At 40.1% G+C, this 25,709-nt stretch overlaps 1 protein-coding gene across 2 annotated transcripts in view; it reads left to right on the forward strand.

Annotated features, from left to right (window-relative positions):
- The window catches only part of LOC122562589 (phospholipid-transporting ATPase ABCA1-like), a 115,951-nt gene that overhangs the window by 21,212 nt on the left and 69,030 nt on the right, over positions 1–25,709 (forward strand). For both annotated transcript variants that reach the window (XM_043715556.1, XM_043715567.1), the window contains 6 exons: positions 9,397–9,518; positions 11,671–11,862; positions 14,534–14,623; positions 22,130–22,370; positions 23,711–23,850; positions 25,224–25,340. In XM_043715556.1, coding sequence (XP_043571491.1) covers positions 9,397–9,518; positions 11,671–11,862; positions 14,534–14,623; positions 22,130–22,370; positions 23,711–23,850; positions 25,224–25,340 — 902 coding nt within the window. The remainder of the gene's footprint in view (positions 1–9,396; positions 9,519–11,670; positions 11,863–14,533; positions 14,624–22,129; positions 22,371–23,710; positions 23,851–25,223; positions 25,341–25,709) is intronic.

A 25,709-nucleotide genomic window follows, 5' to 3' on the forward strand; every position in this document is an offset into this window, starting at 1 on the left:
TGCATATGTTTTTGGTTTAAAAAGTAAAATCCATAAAGTAATAGGAAATTTGCCAATTGTAATTTTGCTGGGCTTTGAAGTAACTTTTCACACTTTTTTGACGTGGCTAAAGAGTGTTAAAAACTTGCATTACATCAGGCCTTTAGTTTAATAAAAATAATAAATAAAACTTTAATAAAAATAAAACTTTGGCCTCCTATGTCATTCACCTCAATTTCTTTGTATTATACTGGAGGATAACAGGATGATCTCTGGTTTACTGACTGAGATTCTGCCTGGAGCTATATTACTCTGAAAAATCAGAACAGCAACAGCAAGTTCTGTTTTTTGAAAAATAGAAACGGCAGTGCATAGAGAATGTACAATGCAGTTACGTTGTATCTTCATAATAGTACTGTTTCCTTGCTAGTTCCTACACTGCACTGGATTTTGTGGAAGGGTGACCATATTCCCAAATACACAAACTTTTAAATGCCTCACCCTTAGCAATAATGGGGCTCTTAAACAGACTGAGGGACAGACTTGGGCCTCAATGGGTAGGAAGTCCCACCCCTGAAAGCTGATGGTCAGTCTTAATGGCCAGCAATTCTTGCAATCCCAGCAGTGCCTGCAGTCAGTATGTGAGTGGGGACTCAAATGATATGCATGAAGCCCAGTTATGGTAATCAGAGACAATCAGAGACTTTTAGGGGAGGAGAGGGTCAATCACTAAAGGGAGGATGGGAGATGGGAGGAAGATGAGTATATTGAAGGCCACGCGGCATGTAACAAAGATGATATGGTGTTGCCCCCAGTGCACACACAGGGCATGCATTAATTAATATGCCTCCCCATTTTTCTCTCTCTATCCCAAACAAAAGCAGAAATTCCTGGGGAAAACTCAGCAGGTCTAGCAGCATTTGTGGAGAGGAATCAGAGTTAATGGACTCTGGTCCAGTGACCCATTTTCTCTCTCTATCACTCTCTCTCTTACACATTTCCACCCACAATCCATCACTGTCAAAAAGCTAGCCTTCACTTCTGGCCCACTTGCCATTGCCTGATTGATGTTTTGTGTGGTGGAGGTAGATTAAGATCCTTAATTATGCTTAAGTGGGCATTTCAGGGCTTCAGTTGGTTGGGTGGCTAAATGATTGACTTCTCAATATCTGCATCATGGTTGGGGCAGGATGAGAGGAAAGTGGGCTGAGCAACCGCCACTCTCTTTCCCCCATTGCTCCCTTGCCCCTCTCCACAGAAGACCAAAAACATGCCTAGCGGAGGGCCATAAAATCCAGCTTATGAAATGAGTTGTGGGTTGGGGGATATTGATCAGGGAGATAGTGGCACAGTGATAATGTCAGAATCCAGAAACACAGGCTAATGCTCAGGGGACATGGGTTTGAATCTCATCACATCAGCTGGTAGAACTTAAATTGAATTAGTTAAAGCTAGTCTCAGTGATGATGACTGTGAAATGATCATTGTTATAAAATCCAATCTGGTTCAATAATGTCTGTTAGAGAAGGAAATATGTTGTCCTTACCTGGCTCCGACCTAATTGTGACTCCAGACCCACATCCTTGTGGATGACTCTTAAATGCATTCTTAAAGGGCCCAGTGAGCCACTCCTTTGACAGGAAATGAGGACTGGATAAGCACTGATCTTGCCAGTAATGCTTGCATCATGTCAAATAATAATTTGCTTGCTTATGTTTGGAATCATATAACATATAGAAGAAAGTGAGGACTGAAGAAGGGCTTATGCCCGAAATGTCGATTCTCCTGCTCCTCGGATGCTGCCTGGCCTGCTGTGTTTTTCCAGCACCACATTTTTCAAATCATATAGCATATAGCCAAACATCCCCTCAGGAAAAGTTGTAGTGGCTTAACTCTTCATGGTTTGTGCAATGATTCAGCTCCATAGATCAAATGACCTTTTCAAGTTCTACACTTTACTCTGTAATCCATAGATATCCATTTTCAAGTTGTCTACAAGATAATATACTCCATAGTATTTGGAAATGGTTCAAAGTCAGAATGGTTACACTTACACGTTATACAGTATTTCTGAACGAAATGCCAGCAAGAATTCCCTGATGGCTTCTTCAGATCTGAATTCCTAGAAAATCAACCTGGAGAATCCAGAATACTGTACTGTGTTTATTAATGATGCCGTTTATCCCATCCCCCAGCAAGTGAGGATAAACACTGTACCCTTTACTGGTTCCATTTCACTCAAACATAGTCAAAATTTTATCTTTTGGAATACAGTTGTTGCACACAGTTGTGTAATCAGTTTGTCCATATTTTTAGGGCTGAGTTCACAGAGGTTGAGGACTACAGTAAAGGTTACTGATTGTACTTGCGTAACATATGCTTGCTGTGTTTGTCATCAATGAGCTCGTGATGTCAGCTGACTCTTGTGTTCAGCACAAAAAAGATGCTTGCTTTATCATTGTTTTGCTAGAATAAGGGAAACTTACCACACAGACATTGAGAGTCATAGAAATGTACAGCATGGAAATAGACCCTTCTGTCGAATTCGTCCATGTCAACCAGTCATCCTAACATGTTCTAGTCCCATTTGCTAGCACTTGGCCCATATCCCTCTAAACCCTTCCATCTAGATGCCTTTAATTGCTGTAATTGTACCAGCCTTCACCACTTCCTCTGACAGCTCATTCCATATTTAGTCCATTTTTCCTGATCTGTTGACATGGTAAACAGCAGTACAGTTGCAAGGACAATCATTTGTAAGCAGCATAACATTGACTGTTCAGAATATTCTTCCTGGGAATATATTTTCATTGACAGCACGGTTGTGTTTCGATCCGAATCCCCATTTGTATTTTTGCTTGCCTCTTTAAGTTCCTCACATTCAAGTACCTTTCAAAATTCTTTGTGGAATACTGCAAAGAAAGAGATGTGCTATTCAAACATTTTGGCTGAGGCTAGTCAGGAGACAGAATCTCAAGAATACCAAATCTCAAAGTGAATAACAATTTACACTTCCAGTGTTAACTCCTATGCAATTTTGCATTCTTGTCTGTCCTGAAGAGTGCAAGATGAAAAGTTTTTCCTCTATATAGTAATAATGAAGTTCTGTATTGAATATTTAAAAATGTTCCAGCTATGTCAGTAAAGTTCAATGCCCTATCTGTCTATGCTATGAATCAGCAAATGTTAAAACACTCAGTGATTACTAAAGGAAGGTTTAGCAGGATGTCACAAATCTCAAGACTCTATCTCTCCTTGACCACCAAAATAGATGTAAACTAGCTGTCTGTTCATCTGATTTAAGTTTTGGGAGGCTGCTAACAGAGTGGCTAGCATTCTGAGACATGTTGATGTGGTAAACTGCAATTGAGTTGCAAGGATAATCATTTGTAAGCAATGTACTATTGACTTCAAACTGTTCTTCCTGGGAATGTATTTTCTCTGTTTGTGACACTAGAAAGATAGCAGACTTAGCAGAGGCAGTTATGCAAAGGTTAGAACAAACAGTCCTACCACAAATTCAACCCAAACTCTGGGTCAGATATGTCGATGACACGTTTGTAATCATTAAAAACGCGGAAATAAAAAAAACACACCAGATCATCAACGCCACACTCACAGGAATCCGATTCACGAGAGAAGAAAAGGATAGCCAACTCCCATTCCTAGACGTGATGGTACAGAGAACACCGAACGGAGAATTCACTACAAGGGTATACAGGAAAGCCACACACACAGACCAAGTCCTAAACTATGACAGTAACCACCCCAACACACACAAATGAAGCTGCATCAGGACACTATTCAAAAGGGCCACAACACACTACAGTACACCAGAACTGCAAAAAGAAGAAGAGGAACACCTATACAAGGTATTCGCCAAAAACGGATACCCGCGCAACTTCATCAACAGATGCCTAAGAGAAAGACAACAGAACGAGGACAGCCGCAACCCAAAGGACTAGCCACACTACCATACATCAGGAGCATTTCAGAACTGACAGCCAGACTACTGCAACCCCTAGGACTCATAACGGCACACAAACCAACAGCCACACTCAAACAACTCACCAGAACGAAGGACCCGATACCCAACATGAGCAAAACTAATGTAGTGTATGAAATACCATGCAAGGACTGCACAAAACACTATATAGGACAAACAGGAAGACAGCTAACAATCTGCATACATGAACATCAACTAGCCACGAAACGACATGACCGGCTATCCTTAGTAGCCACACACGCAGACAACAAGCAACATGAATTCGACTGGGACAACACTACTATCATAGGGCAAGCCAGACAGAGAACAGCCAGGGAATTCCTAGAAGCATGGCATTCATCCACAAACTCCATCAACAAACACATCGACCTGGACCCAATATACCAAGCACTACAGCAGACAGCTGAAACTGACAACCGGAAGCGGCAGGGACAGACCACTATAAACACCGGAGGAAACATCAAAGAAGCGCTTTGCAGGAGGCTCCCAAGCACTGATGATGTCGCCTAGCCAGGGGACGAAACGTTTGCAACAAAAACTTCAAACTCGGCGAACAGAACCTCAACAACTAGAAAGATGTAAGATATTATTGTTTCTCTGATGACTTGAACAAACTGGAGAAAATTATATTCCAAGTCTTTATTATCATGTGACAATATAACTTGGGTGTATTTTTCAGTGGAAGTGATCTGGCACAGAATTTCCACTCATAGGACTGATATAAATGCATTTTGGTAAGGCAAATCAGGGCAGGAATTTTACATTTAATGGTAGGTTACTGGGGAATGTTGCGAAACAAAGAGATCCTGGAGTGCAGGTTCATCGTTCTTTGAAGGTAGAGTGGCAGGTAGATAGGATAGTGAAGAAACTGGTATGCTTTATCGGTCAGAACATTGAGTGTATGAGTTGGGAGGTCATGTTGCGGCTGTACAGGACATTGGTTAGGTCACTTTTGGAATACTACATGCAATTCTGGTCTCCTTGATACAGGAAAGATGTTGTTAAACTTGAAAGACTGCAGAAAAGATTACTAGAATGTTGATAGGGATGGAGGTTTGAACTAGCAAGAGGCTGGGGCTGTTTTCCCTGGAGCGTTAGATGTTAAGGGGTCACCCCATAGAAGTTTATAAAATCATGAGGGGCCTGGATAGGGCGAATAACTAAGGCCTTTTTCCCAGGTAGGGGAGTCCAAAACAATACGGCATAGGTTTAAGGTGAGAGGGAAAAGATTTAAATGGGACCTAAGGGGCAACTTTTCCACACAAAGGGCATATGGAATGAATTGTCAGAGGAAGTGGTGGTGGCTGGTACAATTATAACATTTAAAAGCATCTGGATACATGAACAGGAAGGGTTTAAGAGGGACATAGGCAAAATGCTGGCAAATGGGTCTAAATTAATTTAGGATATTTGGTCAGCATGATCAAATTGGACTGAAGCAACTGTCTCCTTGCTGTATAACTCAATGAATCAGAAAATTAGATGAGGGAGTCATGTACTTTTCAATCACAAGTGCTATCAAGATGCAAATGGGACAGAGGGAGGGAATAAAAGGGTAGATTGGATTGAAAGGAGGAGCATTAATAAACAAGAGGAATGATGTGCAAAGCAAAGGAAGTGAAAATGCGCTAAATATAGAAACAAAAGATAGGCAAAGAGATGATGTAAATGGTTAGAGCAGTGAGGGAGTGAAGTGTGACAAATGTGATAAAACCCGTGATTCAGGAATGTGGAGGAAAGGGAACTGGACCTCAGATAGAGAAATAACATGTCAGTTAGTCCAGTTAGTTGGTTTATGATTTTTTTTATTTCAAAAATATACTTTATTCATAAAATTTTAATATCTATACAATTGGTGATGCCATACATACGTATACATTCCATTTCTTTGCATACAGAGATTGGAATTAATCATTTGTATGTACAAGTCTGTACATTGACCATCCAGGTATTGTGCTGAGGCGTCAGCGATGCATAGTAACATCATTAGTGCAGGTTCAATTCCCACACCACCTAAGGTCATCATGACAGGTCCTGCCTTCTCACTCTCACCTGAGGCATGGTGATCCTTGATCAAACTCACCAAAGGCTGTCTTTCTCTCATAAGAGCGCAGGCTTCTGGGACTATGGCAAATTTTGTAATGGAGTCTCGCAAGGGCAGAAACAATGGACATTTTTCGCTGTTTGTGAAGCGCAAAGAATATGAAAACTTGTTGTAAACAGATGAGGCAACAGCTTTCAAATTTCTGGTGGTCATAAGCATGGCTTCTAGCTTGTATGTTGATCCCTGAAGGAAGCTTTAATGCTGGTTTTGACATGCAAACTGTTATTGTTTCAACGATTTTCTGCCTGGGTTCAGATAACAAAAGAACAGTCCAGTTGCCTGGCAGAAAATTGAAGAGACTCCGATAGCAGCACAAGCTCCCTCGAAGCAAAGAACAAAGCTGACGTGTAATCCCACAGCAGCAAATGTAGGCTGGAGAGCAATGACCGATAGTAACCTCCTTCCTCCTTCGTGCAGCCTGGCGGAATGAGCAGTGTTGCTTTTTTTTTCAAATCAGCTGAACCGCCAGACGTATGAGTGTTGCCAAACTGTGCACTTAGCAACAACACAAAAGAAGTGCTGACTGGCTGAAGAAGCCATGTTTTAGTCATATCCTGTACGGTGCTATTTTTCTTTTTTTTGATAAATTCTTCGGAACTGTAAGGCCTGTATATGGATATAAAACACGGTTTTTTTATATATATTAAGCTTCAATTTCCTTCATGAGTGCCTCGCTTCTCAGATCTGAAGTTCTCTCCTTATACTCCAATCGACCAGTCTTTCTCCCCTCAGTGTCAAAATCTCCCTCATGACAATCTAACGACGTGCCTTGGAACTTGTTGAACTGCATGAAGGGGCTATGCAAATACACACAGTTGTTATTACTAACCTTAAAAGGCGCGACACCCTTTCAATTTGCCAGGAGCAGATGAGGGAGTTGTTAGGTTACATGATTTGGTGTGTGCACGCCAGCTGCCAAATGGCTGGGAGTTAGGATGTTGTTCTCCTGTGTTGTATCATGTCTAATATCCTCCATCCAGCACTCTGCCAGGCAAAACACGGTGTGACGATTTTGTTCTAATACATCTACCTGGATTATAAAGCATGCAAGAAATTGACAATAGACAACCAGCTAGCCAGACTATGTATTTTAGAATTAGAATTTATTGTCATATGTATCTTAACAATAAAATACAATGAAAAGTGTTCTAAGTCGCCCTAACATGGAGCATTTAATATATTGTTCGTGAAACCCTTCCTCCACCCACTGATAGTTTGAGTATTTTAAAGCGATGCATTCAAAAGACGGCAGAGTTTTATTTTAAAAAGGCGAAAAAAAATCCCCCGGGGGCAATTTTCTATCCTCTCCTTTGTTTCTGATCCAGTTTCGGAAGTTTGAGACCTTTTTCAAAGGCAGGAGTATGCAGTGTTCTTGATAAAAGCACCACGAACCCTCAAGTGTGTACATGTACAGGCTTTGAGGTTACTATCGGTCAGTCACAAGTCAAGACAAGTTACTGGAATGCCGCGGACGCGTGTCTCCTCTGAATATTAACTTGATTCTGATTCAGCCCAGATTCGGACTTAGACAGCGTGTGAACTATATTAACCCTGCAAAATTATTCAATACATGTGCACTTGCCTCACTGGTTGGCATTTCTGTCACGTTTATTTTATGTATCGTTCTTCATTTAGTAGAAATCGAGCTGCATAGAGTACAATTGAGGAATGTGTTTTTTAAGCTTTTGTTTAATTTTTCAACAATTACTGTAACTAAAGACTAAGGTGCTAACGTTTATTGGAGAGCATTGAGGGAGGGAAGCAGTGAACAGCTGCACAGTATTTTGCTTGCGTTTGCAAACCCTCTCTACCCGAATGTAGCAGAGGAGTACTACACTAGGGGAGAGATTCCTCCATTCCCCTCCAAACCTCTTTCCTCCCTTCACCATTGTGATGGCCTGAGTGCAGAAGCCATTTTAAAATTTTTAACTTGAGAAAAATTGAGAGAAAGCACTCTTAATTTGAAGTGCAATAGTTCTCCAACTTTCTTGTTTCAAAGGTATTCATTTGGTCCTCCAGCATCACAAGCTTGCTCACCATCCTTAAATGAGGGCTCTTGTGGTGCAGTGAAAATATCCCTACCTCTGGACTAGGAGTTCTGGGTTGAAGGGCCACCAGAAGAATTTAATAACATCTCTGAACAGGTTGGGTTAGAAAGCTTGTGTTCATGCCCCACTTGCAATGGAGGTGTGTGATAACATGTACTACCCCTCATTGGGCCGCAAGCTCTCCCTGTGAACATTGGCTGCCCTCTCGTGAAATCAGAATGAAGGTGACTGTCCATTTGGGCTTCTGATCCTGAAGCTGGACTCACTAGATTCTCATACAGTATGGAAATAGGCCCTTCAGCCCAACAAGTCCACACTGACCCTCCAAAGAGTAACCCAACCATACCCATTCCCCATATTTACCCCTGACTAATGCACCTAACACTATGGGCAATTTAGCATGGCTAATTCACCTGACCTGCACATTTTTGCATTGTGGGAGGAAATCAGAGCATCCAGAGGAAACCAACACAGACACAGGGAGAATGTGCAAGCCCCACACAGTCACCCAAGGTGGGAATTGAACCTGGGTCCCTGAGGCAGCAGTGCTAACCATTGAGCCACCATGCCATCCCCAAGTTGGGAATTGAATGCTGAAATCACAATGAAAATCCAACCCTAAATTACAAGCAAACTTGCGATTTATACTAATGATTTAGATTAGCGTAAACAACTTATGGAATCATAGAACATTGAGAGATCATTTGAGCAATCATGCCACTACTGCCTCCCAGAAACAACTATGAATTAATTCCGCACCCCTGCATTTGAGCCATGGTTATGCAATTTTTTAGAAAGTCCATATCCAATCCCTATTAAATCCACTGTTTCTATGTTTTCAGATACCTTTTTATTCTCTATTAATTTAAAAAAACACAGCTCATCTTTTTGAGATTTTTGATTTTGTTCTGAGGTTTGATCAGGGCAAGAGTAGGACTTTCTACTGCTTAGATCTTGCCATGGGATCTTGTTTTTAATATCATCCTGAACAGGTAGCTTAGTTCAAATATCTGTCCTGAAGAATGATGCAACTCAAATGCCATGCTCCCCCAGGATTGCATTTAAATGACTGACTTAAAACACACAGCCTTCAGACACAAAAAGCAAATTTCTCCTCATTGAGACAAGCTGAACCACTCAGCAAACAATTCGCTGTTGACAGTAGATATGTTTTTTTTGATGGACTAACACATATTGTTTCTAATTTCTGGTCCAGTTGAAGTTAGTTGGTTGCTCACGACATCATCTCTTGTATGCAGATCTTAGGCTCCGGGATTTCTTGGTTGAGAATGAGACGCTGTCGGAATTTCTGTATCAAGATATGTCATTTGACCATGATGCAGTGGAGCAGATCCTAGATGCTCACGTAAATTTTGGAAAGGTAAGGAAGTAGACACCAGTGTGGAGTAATAATCCAGTCACAGGTACTTAACCTTCCATAATTTGGAAAGCATACATTTGTTTGCACTTGCTGCGGTTTTTTTCCCCCTGTTATCGATTTCCAATGTTCTCACCTAGAATGGAAATTGCCAATGTAAACTTGTCCTTCAATATTTGCAGCCTCCAGAAAGTGGAGATACAATGGTGAAATTATACTGGGAAGAGTTTATACATCGGTGCAAGCAGAAGAATTTATTAAACAAGCATCTATATTTACAGGAACAGATTGGAAGGGATAGCAACTAATTTATTCAGGTGTATCATGGACACAAAATATAATGCTTTCATCAGTAGGCCAACTTGCATCATGATTGTGCAGTGCCAACTGCATAGATGCCATTCCATAGGTATCATTGTACACATACTGCAAGCATTAAGCCATTTGAATATGTTACTTTGAGATTTAACATGTTGCCGCTGTACAAGACATTGATGAGGCCACTTTAGGAATATTGTGTGCAGTCTGGTCTCCTTTCTATTGGAAGGATGTTAAATAGGCTGGAGCTGTTTTCTCTGGAGCCTTGGAGGCTGAGGGATGACCTTGTAGAAGTTTATAAAATCATGACGGGCATGGATAGGATAAATAGACAAAGTATTTTCCTAAACTGTGAGTGTCAAAGACGAGGCAAACATTCATTACACAAACTGAAGTTCCTTTAATATATGATATTAAGCTGCCTTCTTTAATGGGCGGAGTCCAGGAAAATACACCTGTAATGGTGTTTGAGGTAGGAAATTGTACTTCATCATACTGAAGTGGTAGTGCTTTAGTTACAAATTAGGATCATGTGTGGTCTGGAGAGGATCTTTCAGGTGCTGTTCCTGTACATCTGCTGTCTTAGGCAGAAGACGTTGTGAGGTTGGGAGATGCTTTTGAACATGTGTGAACATAAACAGGTTCTGAACTCTCTTACGCACCCTTAATAGAACACAAGAGAAAGATTTTACATTTACACAGTGCTTTTCACAACTTCAGTCCATTGTGAAATACTTGGCAGTTGATTAAGTACTTTTTAAAGTGTAATTTGTATGAAATCAGGTTCCAAATCAGTAAATGTTTCAGTTTTTACTGTTGGGTTGGTTGAAGGAGAAATGATGGCCATGATATGCCCATTGTTGTTTGCATAAACTGCTCCAGAATCTTTTGTGAGCAGAAAAATAAGAAGATCATTCAACATTTCACCTGACAAGCTCTCTTCCAGTCTACACTGAAGCATCAGCATGTTTTCAACACCAAATACTGAACAGAAAAGTATATTGTCAGTCTTGGGCAATTGCCTGAAATATTTGTCATTCGATATGTTAGATTTATTTTGTTCTATATTCCCATATCTATCAAAATACTATGGACATTTAAAGTGTACTCCAATGAAATAGCCAGGAATCACGTCCTTGCTTGGACTAATTATAAGCTTATCTACAGTGGCCTTTTTATTTCTGAAAGTTATGTTTTGAAGAGTAATTTTAAGGCTGTAATCTAATTTTCAAGATTACAGTAGCAGTTATAGAATTTGAAACCAGTGTTCTGGATTTATGGTGTCATTTCAGCCTGCTTGATGAGGTTATAATAACCTAGTAACTAACACAGATGTATAATTTATGTAATTATTACATTTTAAAATTTGACCTAGTGAAATTTGCTTCAAGTAGTTGCTATTGGACTTTACAAATTATGCTAAGGCTAAATTGTGGGTGGAAATTGTGGGTGGGTAGTAAAATGCATTTCAATTTGATAGAACATTCTATTTGGCTGTTCATTTAGTCATTAAAAATTTAGAAGATGACTTTTTAAATTATGTTTGGACATTAAGTGATGTGGTCTAAGGACTGGTGAGTGAATTTGAGGGACAAATCATCTCTGACTTGATTGAATATAGGAATAGGCTGAACTTCTGTTCTTCCATTCCTAGTAATGCAATTTTATTTCACTTATTGTTAAATCTATTTTGGATTCTTTTAATCTTGCTTATCTGACTTTATTGCATAAAACACTTATTACTGTACTGTACTGTAAAAGCATAAATAACAGGTGGTTAATACTTTCTGTGCAGCTCCAACACAGCAGTTACTCCTTTATGTGTCATTGATTTCAGGTCATTACAGAGGGGCAAGGATTACAGCTGAAGGACCTTTGTGATGGCCCAAAACTGAAGGACTTTGTTATCATTGGAGATCACTCCACAGCCACTTACACCCAATCTCTTATTTGTACCTTATCAGAGGCAGAACTGAAAAAAGTCGAACTAACATTCTTTTTGAACCTGGATATTTTAAAGTTAATACAAGTAAGTTAAGTCATTTGAATACATTCATATCAATGTGTGGGAAACACAAATTGGATATTATATTGTTAGGAACAATAAAGCTTAGCATTCCCTCGTCATTACGGGACAGAAGGAGGCCATTTGACCTATCAAATCCATGTCAGTTTCCTCTGAGGAATCAAATCAGACCCCGTAGCTTTATCTTTTTAATTGTCTTTGCTTCCCAGCACCTTCCGAGGCAGAGAGTTCCAGGCTATTATCACCGACTGAGTAAAAATTGTCTTCCTCACACTCTCCTTACATCTCTTCCACAAACCTTAAGTCTGAGTCCCTTAGTCCTTGTACCATAAGCTCCAAGGAGAATAATCCCAGCTTTTCCAACCTTGTTATTAAACCCTCATCTCCAGAGCCATTCTGGTGAATCTGGTGAACTACCCTGTGAAGCATGCTTATGTCCTTGCATTGTGTTCAGATCTGGGCAAAATACAGTCACTGTGGGCTAATCAGAGCAGTCATCCGGCCATAAAAACCTTATGCTAATTTTCATCTGCCTATGTCATATACCCAGCACTTTCCTCTGGTTGCTGAGATGGGTCAAAGAGTGTGGAGTTCTGCAACACTAAAGCCTCAGCCTATTGCACTTCCCAGAATTTAATAAAAATAGTAAAACTTGTATGTGACATGCACTGGTCTGACTCATAATGCATATTTCAAAGAGAGTTCCAGTACATTCTGTACATTCATTTCCACATATTACTGGTTTTTCCCTCTTGGTTAAAACTTATTTGTGGAGTGGGGGGTAATCCTGAAGAAGGGCCTGTGCCCGAAACGTCGAATCTCCTGTCCCTGGATGCTGCCTGACCTGCTGTGCTGTTCCAGCAATAAAGTTTCAACCGTAATCCTTGACAGACCCTACCTATAAAAGCTGAGAAGGTTATTTGCTCCATAAAGGCCTCAAGGTTCAATCAGATTGACCAAGCAACCTGGGCATTAGAAATTTCATGGCTACCCCTTAAGATGAATGGAACAGTAAAAGAACTGCCACCCACCTCAGGTAGTTTTTTAAAAGAAAAATAAATCAATGCATCTCAGCTATGGCTCAATTGGTAAAAGTCTTATCTTTTAACTGCAAAGACTGTGGGTTCAATTTCCATTCTAGAGCCTAAATGCAAGATCAAGACAGATGATCCAGTGGAGAACTGTGGATTTGCAATGCAATCCTTTGGATGAAATGTTAATCAAGGTCCCTTCTATCTATGGCAGTACTTTGCAGATAGTTCTTTCTGGGTAATATTTATTCCTCTACCTAATCTGATGTGCTGTTGAAGGAGAAGGGCTTTCCATTTATTTGTTTTCTTTACAATCCATTCTGATATTCCATAAATGGGAGCTTCTGTGTTCTGAATTTATTTTGAACTTTGAAACAGTTATCCTAATAGTGATATGTAGTGTCTAGTGGTGGAAGAGGAATAACATAAAATGTCTGCTAAGCCTATATTGCTATATAATTCATGGGGCAGCACGGTGGCTCAGTGGTTAGCACCGCTGCCTCACAGTGCCAGGGACCTGGGTTTGATTCCTACCTCAGGTGACTGTCTGTGTGGAGTTTGTGCCTTCTCCCCATGTCTGCGTGGGTTTCCTCCCACAATCCAAAGATGTGCAGGCCAGGTGAATTAGCCATGCTAAATTGCTCATAGTGTTAGATGCATTGGTAAATGTAGGTTAAGGGAATGGGTCTGGGTGGGTTACTCTTCAGAGATTCGGTGTGGACTTGTTGGACTGAAGGGCTGTTTCCATACTGTAGGGAATCTAATAATAAGAGTGATGATTAACTTCTATTTTTACTGCCGAATGCTCTCAGACAGCTCAGAATTAATAGCAAATATTACTTCAGAATCAAAACACTGCAGATGTTTGATATCTGGAAGAAAATGAAACAGAAAACTGCCGAAAATTCTCAGCAAGTCTGGCAGCATCTGTGAAGAGAGATAATATTTTAGGTCAATGGTCTTTTGTGTAGTACTGTTTGACTTGTATGTTTTTTAGGTTTTTTTTGTTTCTTAAATACCATGTAACCAAAGCACCAGATTTCAATAATTTTTTCAGAAGTATATACATGTATAAATATATACACGTAAAATTCATGACTATTTCCCCCAGCTACAGCACTTAATAGTCAAATGCTGAAATAATGTTTGGGTTGCAAAAGACACAACATTGCATGTGGTAGTTCATCATATACTGTACATCACCTGTTCCATCTTGTTTCCTGTGAATTATTACGCAGTGTCATTTGATACTCTTTTCAAAAGTTGTGAATAGAATTATTCCAATTTTAAAGGAATTGTGTTGCAAGTAATACATCATCAGTCTTGTGTTCTTTTCACAACTGAAGCTCATTTAAATTTCAGACTATTCCTAATGTAAAAACAGATTAACATTGCTTATTATTAAAATGTCAAGCAGAGCATTTTGAAGCAAACTCAGCATGTGGGGAATCCACAAGATTGTGCATATTGTGTTTTTACACCCCCCTGACATTTCTATCTTCTGCTGTCAGTATAGTGCGAAACTAGCTCATGTTTAACCAGTATCACATCTAATCCTTCCGGTTTAAATGTTAAATGTAAACCTTGAAATGTTTTAATGTCTGTGTGCATCTGTATTAACTCTGCCTCTCTCTGTTTTACAGAAAGGATTGATCACTAATCCTAAAGAAGCATTGAATGTAACTGAAGCCTTGGATGAAGTTCTGCAAAATCTCATGATTCTAGCCAAAGAGGTGTGATAGCCTTTCAAAGTTAAATTATAAATACAATACTGGATCATGTTAGGAAGGCTTGATGCTTGTTTCCATGGGTCTATATTTTATTCAGCATGTTTCTTTTGCAAATGGGCCTCTTTCTCAAAAGTGACAGCTTGTGGGAGGATAAATGTTTTGGCTTGATAACTTCAAGACACCAATGTCCAATTCTCAATGCTGTTGCTCTTTTGGTTGAACCCTTTAAGCAATTAATGCTAGTGCAGACATTGCTGAGGAGCAGAATCTTTTTCTGGATTTCCTTTGAAGCTTTAGCATCAAGGACTCCAAGGGTGCAGTCAGTTACTGACAGATGTAGACTAAAGCATTCTGTTATGCCACCCCACAACACACTTTGACCCATCTCAGAACAGCATTTGACTTTTTATTTCCTCAACACCAAGTCTGCCTCAGTAAGCACTCCAGTTCAAGACTGATATTAGCTGCTGTGTATTGTGGACTCACTGCCCATTCCAAACTGCATTGATATTGCTCAGTCTCACTCCAAGACTGTCCTTTACTATAGCTGAAAATGTGTTGCTGGAAAAGCGCAGCACGTCAGGCAGCATCCAGGGAACAGGAGAATCGACGTTTCGGAAGAAGGGCTTATGCCCGAAACGTCGATTCTCCTGTTTCCTGGATGCTGCCTGACCTGCTGCGCTTTTCCAGCAACACATTTTCAGCTCTGATCTCCAGCATCTGCAGACCTCACTTTGTCCTTTACTATAGAGAGAGTTTATTTTTATTCCATTAATAACATCAACGGTTGAGGATTGACAAAGGAAGGGATGTCAGCTGTGATTCAGTCAGTTTAAGTCCCACGCGTGACTTGAACACAAAAAATGTTAGCTTAGACTCAAGTCCACTACCTGAGGGAGGACTGCACTGCCAGAGATCACTGTGTTAAACCAAACCATGTCTGTTCGCTCAGTAAATATAAAGGTTCCTCTGAAGTTATGTTGAAAAGATTTATCTCTCATGAGCTGGCTAATATTTGTCAGTCAATCAATGTCACAAAAGCTGAGAACGTGGTTGTTGTCATTGTTATTGTGTCATACTTCAAAAGTATTAATTGATAAAAGTCAGTTTGGGATATCCTAAGGTCAATAAAGGTGTTGGAGAAAGGCAGTTGTGCAACATGTACTGCATGTCAAGAATGTAATATAGTTTGTATTCAGCGTCTTCTGAAAGTTTCCCTGATAATGTTGCTGATTGCTACAAGTATTGGAACACCAAATTACAATGCAAGTTTTACCACATTTAGAAAAATTGATTCCTCTGGAATGAATTGTATTGAGGAAAAAAATTATTTTGAACTTCACAGCACAGAGGGAGACCATTCAGCCTATCAGATCAATGTTTCTCACAGTCTTTTGAACACCCTACTTAATTTGATGTTATCAATTTCTTCCTTGCTTATACTTATCTAACTTCACTTTAAATGTCTCTATGTTACTTGCCTTAAGCACTCCACATGGTAGCAAGGGCTGTAGACTAATCACTCCTGTATTCCAGCCTGTATTGTTTTGGGAAACACCTGTTAAACTCATCAATTAACCATTACCAGTTTCATATTCTAATTGATTCACCTTGTCTCTTCTTCGGAATCTATGGTCATCAACACCCTCAATTAAGACCTCGAAAACAGATTATCCAGTCATTGTCATACTGCTATTTTTGGGAGCTTGCTATATGATGCATTGACTGCTGCATTTCTTACATGACACTTCAGAAGTACTTCATTAGCTGTACAGTACTCTTGGACTTTCTAAAGTGGTGAAGATGCACTATATGAATATTAATAAACTCTAGTTGAGATACAGTTCTTCCCATGGCTTCACATGTTTCTTTAACAATGGACATTCAAAGACTATTTAAATGTTAGAGTCATTGCAGTCAGATCCAATCTTGTCCCCACCCTACTCTCCCATCCATGGCATCCAGCAGAAATTAGTGAATCATGTATTGATAGATGGAAACTTGGATGATTTATATCATCCATCCCTTCTCCTTCACAGGTCAGAATCAAACCTGTGGAACATCCTACTCTGTAGAGATCAGTTAGATCTACATAAATCTAGAGGCCCACTGCAATTTTGTTTTCAAAATGAACTTTCACAAACTCAAAACAAAACAACCCATTGGCACCTGCAAGGTCAGCTTGATTAAAGCTTGCTTGTAAATCTGTGCTGAAAATAATGATTATCTGTAAAAAGGAAAAATGCAAAGAGATGTGATAAAACAAATAATGTCAGACATGTTGCTTTACTGCAGACTAAATATGCAAACTGCTCAACATGTGTGATTGAGGCTAAGTCGCTGTGAGATGGCAGGTGTTCATTTACAACTTGCTGAGTTGGTCGTTTGTCAAGCAAGCTACAATTTCATCGAATGTACAACAGAGAAACAAGCCATTGAGCCCAGCTGGTCTACACCAGCATTTAGGCACACATGAGCCTCCTTCCCTCTTAGTGTATTCTTTCCTTTTCTCTCTCATGTGTTTATCTGGCTATCCCTTAAATACCCCTATGCAAGTGCAACTCAAACCTTTTCTTTCTGTGACCGCATTGTGAGGCTTGTAAATGTTTGTGACTCCTCTGTCAGACCTGTGTGAGTAGGGGATTGGGGGTGAGTTGGAGGCAGAAGCGGGGTGGAAAGACCTGTGAAAGTGGGGGTGAGAGATCAGAGCAGTACCACAGCGATTGATGCAATTGAGCTTCCAGTTTCCAAATTTCAGCTCACAACTCCAGCTGAAGTCCTGACCCCATTTTGAGAAGCATTGCTTTATGCAGTTACCATCCTTATAGTAGTGAGATTAACATTCTCACCACTCTCTGGGCTATGAAGTTACTCCTGACTTCCCTACTGGATTTAGCAGTGACTAACTTGTGTATGGCACACAATGTTCAGCCTTGCCCTCAATAAGTGGAAACATCTTTGCTATGTCTATCCTTCAAACGTTTTCACGCCCTCAAAGACTGTTTATATCCCTTCTCCTACTATCTTGTGTTTTGTTTACTCCTTTTCATCTACTTTGGCACACTGTCCGCTAAATCTGACATGATACAGAGCATTAATTCAGTCACATCTGCAGCTATTCTGTGTGATCCTCTCTTTCATGTGAATAGTGACCATTATACAAGGAACTCCCTTCGCTTGGATACAAGACCTCTAAATGTACAAATGAATTGTGTAGGAGTCTTTTGTCAAATGAACTGTAGTAACCCCAGTCTTCGTGAGAGACTGATGATCCACCCGAGGTTAGTTGTGGTTTCATGTTTCACAGCATGGGCCAACATCCTCTTTTCTGGTTTGAGGCAAAATAACTCATTAAGAACATACAGAGTAAACTGCTTGCAGAACCACGTTTTCAGCAATTGCAGCAGAATTGTGATATGTGTTTTAAGAAATATATTTTTATGTGCCGTGCTTAAGTCGCGGAGTACAGAAATAAGCTCACATTATAAGCAGGCTGGAGCGTCAAGTTACTTTTCCTGTTGGAGCACTTAGGCTTGCCTGCTTTTGTCTGTCAAGATATAATTGAAACCATGTGACACTGAACTTGCTGATGTGGCCAAGTCATCCAAGTACCCACTGCTTGAAGGAACTTGAGTTTTGCTTGGGCTGCGGCTAGATAGACAGATAACTACAGTTTGCATTTTCAGAAGCAGAGAAACATAAACTGCAGTTGGTCAAAGCAGAGGATGTTGGAGCTTCTCCCTAATGATCCATCTGTCGTCAGTTCTAATGAAAGGTTATCAACCCCAGGTGTTAACTCTGTTCCTCTCTCCGCATTTGCAACCTGTTACCTGATCAACGTTTTCCAGCATTTACTGAATTTTTAGTTCGTTTGGGTCAACAGAATGCAATTATTTTCCTTTTGCTGAACTTAGTTAATAAGTCATGAGGACAATTAAATCCTATCTACAAATAGCTGTCAGCTTTTAAAATAGCTTGAGATTCAGATATTTGCTTGGTTATACAAGAGTACGTTGCAGTTAGAGAACCCACTGTAATGGTACTTTAATGTGAGTAGGATTTAATGGATGGTTAGATGATTGTGAATTGTTCAGGCTTCAGAACATCCTGATTTCAGGAATGGTAAACATTGTTGCCATAATAAAAGATGGTGGGAGACCAAAGGAGGACTGTTTTAAAATGTAAGGAAAGCCTTTTCACTGTTTGCATGTTTCTCAGTCACTGATGGAATACTTACTGTCATTTCCTCAGCTATAAGTAAAATAAAATTTTGGATGAATGACAGTATGCAGCTACATCATCTACTTTTTAAAAGATTTGTTGACAGGATGTGGGCGTTGCTGGTTGGGCCAGCATTTGCTGCTAGCCCTAATTATCCTCAAGAATGTAGGCTTGAGCTACTTTCTTGAATTACTGCAATCCTTGGAGTGTAGGGACAGTGGTGCTTGGAAGGGAATTTTAATACTTTTAATAGTGAAGGAACAGCGATCTCGTTCTAGATCGGGATGATGTTTAGTTTGGAGGGGAACCTGTAGGTAGTGTTGTTCCCTTGGATCTGCTACTCTTGTCCTTCTGGATAGCAGAGCTCACAGGTTTGGAAGGTGATCATACTGCAGATTTTGAGAGCTCTCTGAAATATTCCACTCTGGACAATCCCTATTTGTGACCTCCTGTCACTGGTGTGTTCCACAGGCACTGGTCAGGCAGTCCGTGGCTGAGGTTGTCGGTTTGCTCACTGAGCTGGTGGATTTGTTTTTGGACGTTTCTGTCCCATCCCAGGACAGAACCCAATGCCTCACCGGAGGCTCACTGATGGTGTTGCCTAGCACGGTGACAAAACGCCTGAAAATACACCTGCCAGCTGAGCGAGCAAACCAACAACCTGAGCTTCAAATCCTCTCCAAGTCCATGGCTAATTGCCAAGTGTACAGTGGGGTATACAAAATATTAAGGCCCTGAGGCAGGATGTTTCTCATTCTCCTGATACCACTTGGTCTCCTGTTTCCATCATGTCAATTCATTCATCATTTTATTTAGGATTGTGTCTGAAAGAGACTGCGGGAGACTTAGCTATTTGTAACTATTACCTTCTCTTGCACATTGTCTGCAAACTATTTACATGACGAGGCTTTACATGAATTTTCTAGATTGAACCATCCCCCAGAATTTCGAGCAATCACATGATCTTGCATCACTGATATGGATTATCATGTTTATAAATTTAACATTAACTAGCCACATCAAATCTTTTTTCAAGTTACTGATTCTATTCAACACACTACTTGCATTGTCCTACAGTTCGTCAGCTAACTTGACTGCGTTCTACCCAACACTTCATAAATATTGAGGTTGGTGTGTTAGAGTGAGGGATACTCTGCCTCTGTTTTCATACTGTAATACCTCAAGTCCACTCCATGTTGTAGAATTTCTACCATACCTTGCTGTACTGAGCAATTTCAGAGAGGAAACTTATTTGATGCCTCATATAATCAGAATTCTCTGAAATGTTAACATTCTGTGTTAATGTTGGTTAAGCATTCCAACAAATCTTTCATTCATGAAAACCGCATTGCAATGGCTTTTCTGATTCCAGCACAAATGATTTTATGCACACCAGACACCCAATGATTGTCAGAATGTATTAAAATTACAAGATAATAAGAGTAATTCAAAAGTGAAACATTTTTCAGATTTTTCATTTCAGACATTCTCGAGGATTTATGTATAGAAGCAGGAAAACCTTGTTGCAATTGTACGAGGCCCTGATGACAGTTACACCAGGGGTATTGTGTATAGTTTTGGTCTCCTTTCTGAAGAAAGGCGTTTTACATGTGGAAGGAGGGCAACAAAGATTTACCAGACTGACTTATGAAGAAAGAATGGATCAGTTAGGACTATAATCAGTGGAGGTTTGGAATAAGGGGGTCGGGGGGGGGGGGTTAATATGAAACATCTAAAATTCTAACAGCACTAGACAGGGTAAATACAGGAAGTTTTTCTTGATGACCTGGGAGTCCAGAACCAGGGTGCCACAGTCTAAGGATACAGGCTAATTCATTTAGAACTGAGATGAGTAGAAATCTTTTCATCCAGAGAGTGGTGAGCCCATGGAATTGTCTGCTGTAGAAAGCAGTTGAGGCCAAAGCATTTGATTGTTTTCAAGGAGGAGTTAGATATAGTTCTTCGGGCTAAAGGGATCAACGCGAATAGGGAGAAAATGGGAACAAGGTATTGAGTTGGATGATCAACCGATACCATTTTGAATGGCAGATCAGGCCCGAGTGGCCTACTTCTCCTATTTTCTATGTTTTAATGTACATCAGGAATAGGTATGCTTGTGTCACAAGCGATCTCTCCACTAAGCTATGCAGTCAGCTGAAAGGTGTTGACATAATTCAGTGAGAAATAACCTGTATGTGAGGTTATACAAAAGAAAATTAAAGGAACTGGACACTGAAAACAAACAGGCCAAGTGCAACAACTAGATTTTAAGCGAATATTAAAAGGGAACATTAACCATTAACATGTCAATTCCAGAAACTCATAATTACAATTTTTATCTTCCTCTTCGAACCTTACAGTGCTGCTTCTATCAGTCTCTGTAAACTATTCTAACTGCAGCATTTTAGACTTTTAGAATCCAGTACGGCCACACACAAGCATATCTTAAAGGAGCCACATGTGTATGCAGCTTTTGGGGCCTGTGCATTAAATGGTCCTGGGATGTTGCTTGGCCATGTACTCATGTCGCTCATAAGGCAAGTCTGGTATCTTCCCTGTCTTACCGCCTTTTCAAGAGCTCCCTAAAAAGCCAGCTCCTTGACTAGGCTTTGTGCCAGAGTCATGTTTGGCAGTGCCTGACTTGGCTGCTGTTACATAGTGTCCCTGTAACATGTAGCCAAAAGTTATTAATCTCCACATTAACTGGTTTTTAACTTGAGCATGGTCAGACAGTGTTAGCTGTGGGACAGTATTCTTGCCTCTGATTTGGAAGGTTCTAAGTACAAAGTGGCTGGCTCTCGAGTGACAAGCTGCTTTGTTGGAAGTGCCAAAGTCCCATCTCCAATCTCAGGTCAGTACAAAAGCTCCCATGGCAGCATGTGTAGATGTACAGATAAGTTATTCCTGATGTCTCAGCCAATAATTATCCCACAGTTGCCATCAGAAAAACTGGTCAACTGGCCAGTGAAATGTAGTGCAAAGTAGCTGTTGTATTGCCCACATTACAGCAGTGATTGCATTTGGAAAAAAATGTACCTCATTAGCTGTAAAGATGTGCAGTGGTCATGAACAGAACTATATAAGTGCAAGTCATTTTTGCAAATTTGTCATGAATTTTCATTGTCTAATTCTGTATTGATTTCTCTCATGAGATTAGGTTTTCGGTGATCTAAAATACCCCTATCTATAGTTGATAAGACAACTCTGTTCTCCTGTAACCTGGTTCTAGAGAAGTACTAGGATAGTGAAACATGTTGTTTTATTGTCTCCTCTTCCCTGTTTGTGCAGCTAATGGAAGTGAAGAGTTGGACTGACATGCGAAGAGAGATGATGTTACTGACCAATGAGAATACGACAGGGTCACCCCAAGAGGTGTACCAAGCCGTGACAAGAATTGTGTGTGGCCATCCCGAAGGTGGTGGATTAAAGATCAAGTCCCTGAATTGGTATGAGGACAACAACTACAAGTATCTTTTGGGTAGAAATGGCACGGACGATGATGATGCCGCACACTATGACAACTCAACAAGTGAGTATGCACACTTGACTGTTACCATCCAAGTTAAAAATGAAAGGTTAATCTCCTGAATGCTGCTGAGAACAATCCAGAAAAGAAACTGTGGAGACACTTGGGAAAAAGAAGTGCGCTTATTTCACTTTTGCTTTCAACACTTTTATTTGCTTTTTTTCCTGAAAACTTTGGAGATGGGAAAAAAAAGACTCCGTTTGACTGGATGGAATGGTTGAAAATAAGAGGTCATGAGATGAGGCCCCCAGGAATGTCTCCAATCAGAGTTGGTAACAATAGTTAGAAAGGGTTGGAAGAGATTGTTTTTTCAGCTGTACATATTTGTCTTTGTAGTATGTTTGTGTGCAGTGAACAATTCAGCACTGGGTAGTGGGCAGTACTTATTTGTTTCCATTTCTCCTTTAACACAAAACCACTGAATAAGTTGCAGAGAATGTCACTCACTCTACAAGTAGACTACAATTTTTAACCATGGAGCACTTTGACATGATACAAATCTAAAGGCAGACCCTGTCCTCCATTTCCTGCTAAATGTCAGACCTCTGTTTCCTGCCAAACCTCTGTCAGAGGGAAGCAGATTAATGATGGAATTTGTGTTTTTGCAGTGTCCAGATATCAGACTTTTGTTATCTTTTGTTGTATTTAAGGCGTCAAGACAGCTGTGTTGTATAGTCGTTCACAAATGTGTTGGCACATCTGTAAATACGTGCATAATTTTCATGGGATGTTGAATATGAGTGTCCTGGAGACCCATTGTCAATTTGCAGATTGATTGCTCTTAAAAATTAATGCTTTCATTGACCAAGCAAAACCACAACTTCTAGAGGGGCAAGTGAGTGATGCTTTGATTGCAGCTATTCTGTACAATCAAGAATCATTTACGTAATAAGACTTTGCATGGGTTCAGTCCCATAGCCACAATGACTGACAGCTGAGCTGTAGTAATCAGATGAGATAATAAACTGAGGCCCCCGCTGCTCAGCTACCTCAGATGGACCTTAGATATCTGCCACTGTTTCCAAGAGGAACAGGGAAGTTCTCCTTGGTGCATTAGCCAAAGGTTATCCCCCAACTGACAAATTATAAACGGCGATGATCTACTTACTATCACAATGCTGTTTCTGGGGTGAAGGGGTTGGGGGGGAGCTTCCTGACTGAGATCTTTTCTAAATTACAGAAATTCTTGACTTTAAAGCATTTAAGATCACACAGGACACAAAGTTTATTTGAGAAGTCTTTCATCATTTCTTTTCTATTTTGCTCACAAACCTTCAGGGAGGAAATAATTCACTGGAATAGTTTGAGGATCTTTTAATTTAAAATACTATTCTTCTTTCAAGCGCCATACTGCAATGACCTGATGAGGAACTTGGAATCCAATCCCATCTCTAAAATGATCTGGAGGGTAATGAAACCATTGCTGGTTGGTAAAGTGCTGTACACTCCTGATACCCCTGTGACTCGAAGAATTGTTCAGGAGGTAAGTAGGCCAAGATAATCTGGAATGCCCTTTTCCCATTCTACACCTTTGTGTTTTCTGATTTCTTCCTTTGAATTGTATAACCTCTTGCAAACAGAAGGTTTGCTCCCTGATTTCATTTTAGCTCCCTGATAAAATACAAACTCAGTTTTTCCAGGTAACTGTGAGAGACTGATCATGCAGGGACTTGGAATTATTTCCCCAGCTGGGATGAAAAGGAAGCTCAGCTATCACTTTGACATGATCCATCTTGTTCTCAACAGTCTTACTCATCCTGCATCATTCCTTACTGTGGCAATTTGTCATTTCAACATAATTGTTCTCTTTGATTTCAATCTTAGGATCTAGGCAACTTCCTGAAATACATTGACATATTAGGAGTGTAGGAATGGAATCTCATTTAGGGGTGACAGCTGTGACGATAGAGTTCAGGTATAGATCAGTCATGGTCTAATTAGAAACAGGTCAGAATGGAGGGGCTGAATGGCATATTCTGTTCCCATGTTATTAATCTGGAAGGGAAGCCCAAAAATCATTAGTTACATTCACTGCCTTCAACTCTGAGGCGTCCAGTCACTGGTGTGTGAACTCATGATCTAGGTTATAACCATTATATCTATCACTATTACCATTAGGTGAACATCAGCTTAGTTGGCTGGATTGCTGATTTGTGATGCAGGATGAGAGCAATACAGTATTCATAAGATTCAATTCCCATACTGACCATTAAGAGACATAGAGTCAGACAGCACAGAAACAGACCCTTCGGTCCAACCAGTCAGTGCCAACCATAATCCTAAACTAAACTAGTTTTACCTGCTTTCATTTGGCCCATATCCTTCCAAACATTTCTTATTCATGTACTGATCCAAATGTCTTTTAAATTTTTTAACTGTACCCTCATCCACCATTTCTTCTGTAAGTTCATTCCACACACTAACTACTCTGTGTAAAAAGAAAGTCCCTCATGTCTTTTATAAATATTTCTCATGTCATCTTAAAAATTTTGCACCCCCCCCACTCCCCCCACTCCCAAACTGCTTTGTTCTAGTGAATAGATCTCACTTCTTGCCTGAGGTGTGGTAACCCTCAGGTTAAACCACCACCCATCATGTCTCTCGGTAGTGAGAGTGCAGTCCTATGGTCCTGTGGAACTGTAGTGACTATAACTTTATATGTCTTTTTTTCAATGTATGTTGTTCTCTCCTTGTAGATTTTTCCGTTAAAGTCCTGCAGTTTGTATTCATACCTCTGGCTCTGTTTTCAGGACAATTATTGTAGTTTTATATATATATATTTTTAAAAATCAATCAACCTGATCTCTTCCTATTCTGCCTGCTGCAGTTGTATCTCAATTGTTTTGTTTATTTCAGGTTAATGAGACCTTTCAAGAGCTGAGTGTCTTCAAAGAGATTGGAGAGATGTGGAAAGAGATTGGACCAAAGATCTGGGTGTTTATGGAAAGAAGTCAGGCAATGGATTTGATTCGAGTAAGTACATTGGTGGTTTGGTTAAACCTTAATTTCCAACCAGTTGTCATTATATTGCACATTGTTGATTAATTTTGCAATGAACTGACAAAATCAGTCTGTGCCACAACAATGTAGCGCCACTAGTCTAATTACTCACCCCTCTTTAATGTTGAGTGTAAACAGAATTGGCTATGTTTCTGTTGACAGTCTTTCTCCACTCCATTGTTGGGGTTTTCCCTCTTTCCTCTTCAGGGACAAGTACCTGATGGAATCCAACTCTGCCCGCACTCTGCAGCCATCCTCACTCTTCTATCATGAAGATTCTTTGATTTGCAATTTGTACTTTTCACAGAAAAATTAGTTCCTGTGACTGAAGCTAGGAGGGAA

This window comes from Chiloscyllium plagiosum, chromosome 2 (genome assembly GCF_004010195.1).
Source record: "Chiloscyllium plagiosum isolate BGI_BamShark_2017 chromosome 2, ASM401019v2, whole genome shotgun sequence".
Taxonomy (NCBI): Eukaryota; Metazoa; Chordata; class Chondrichthyes; order Orectolobiformes; family Hemiscylliidae; genus Chiloscyllium; species Chiloscyllium plagiosum.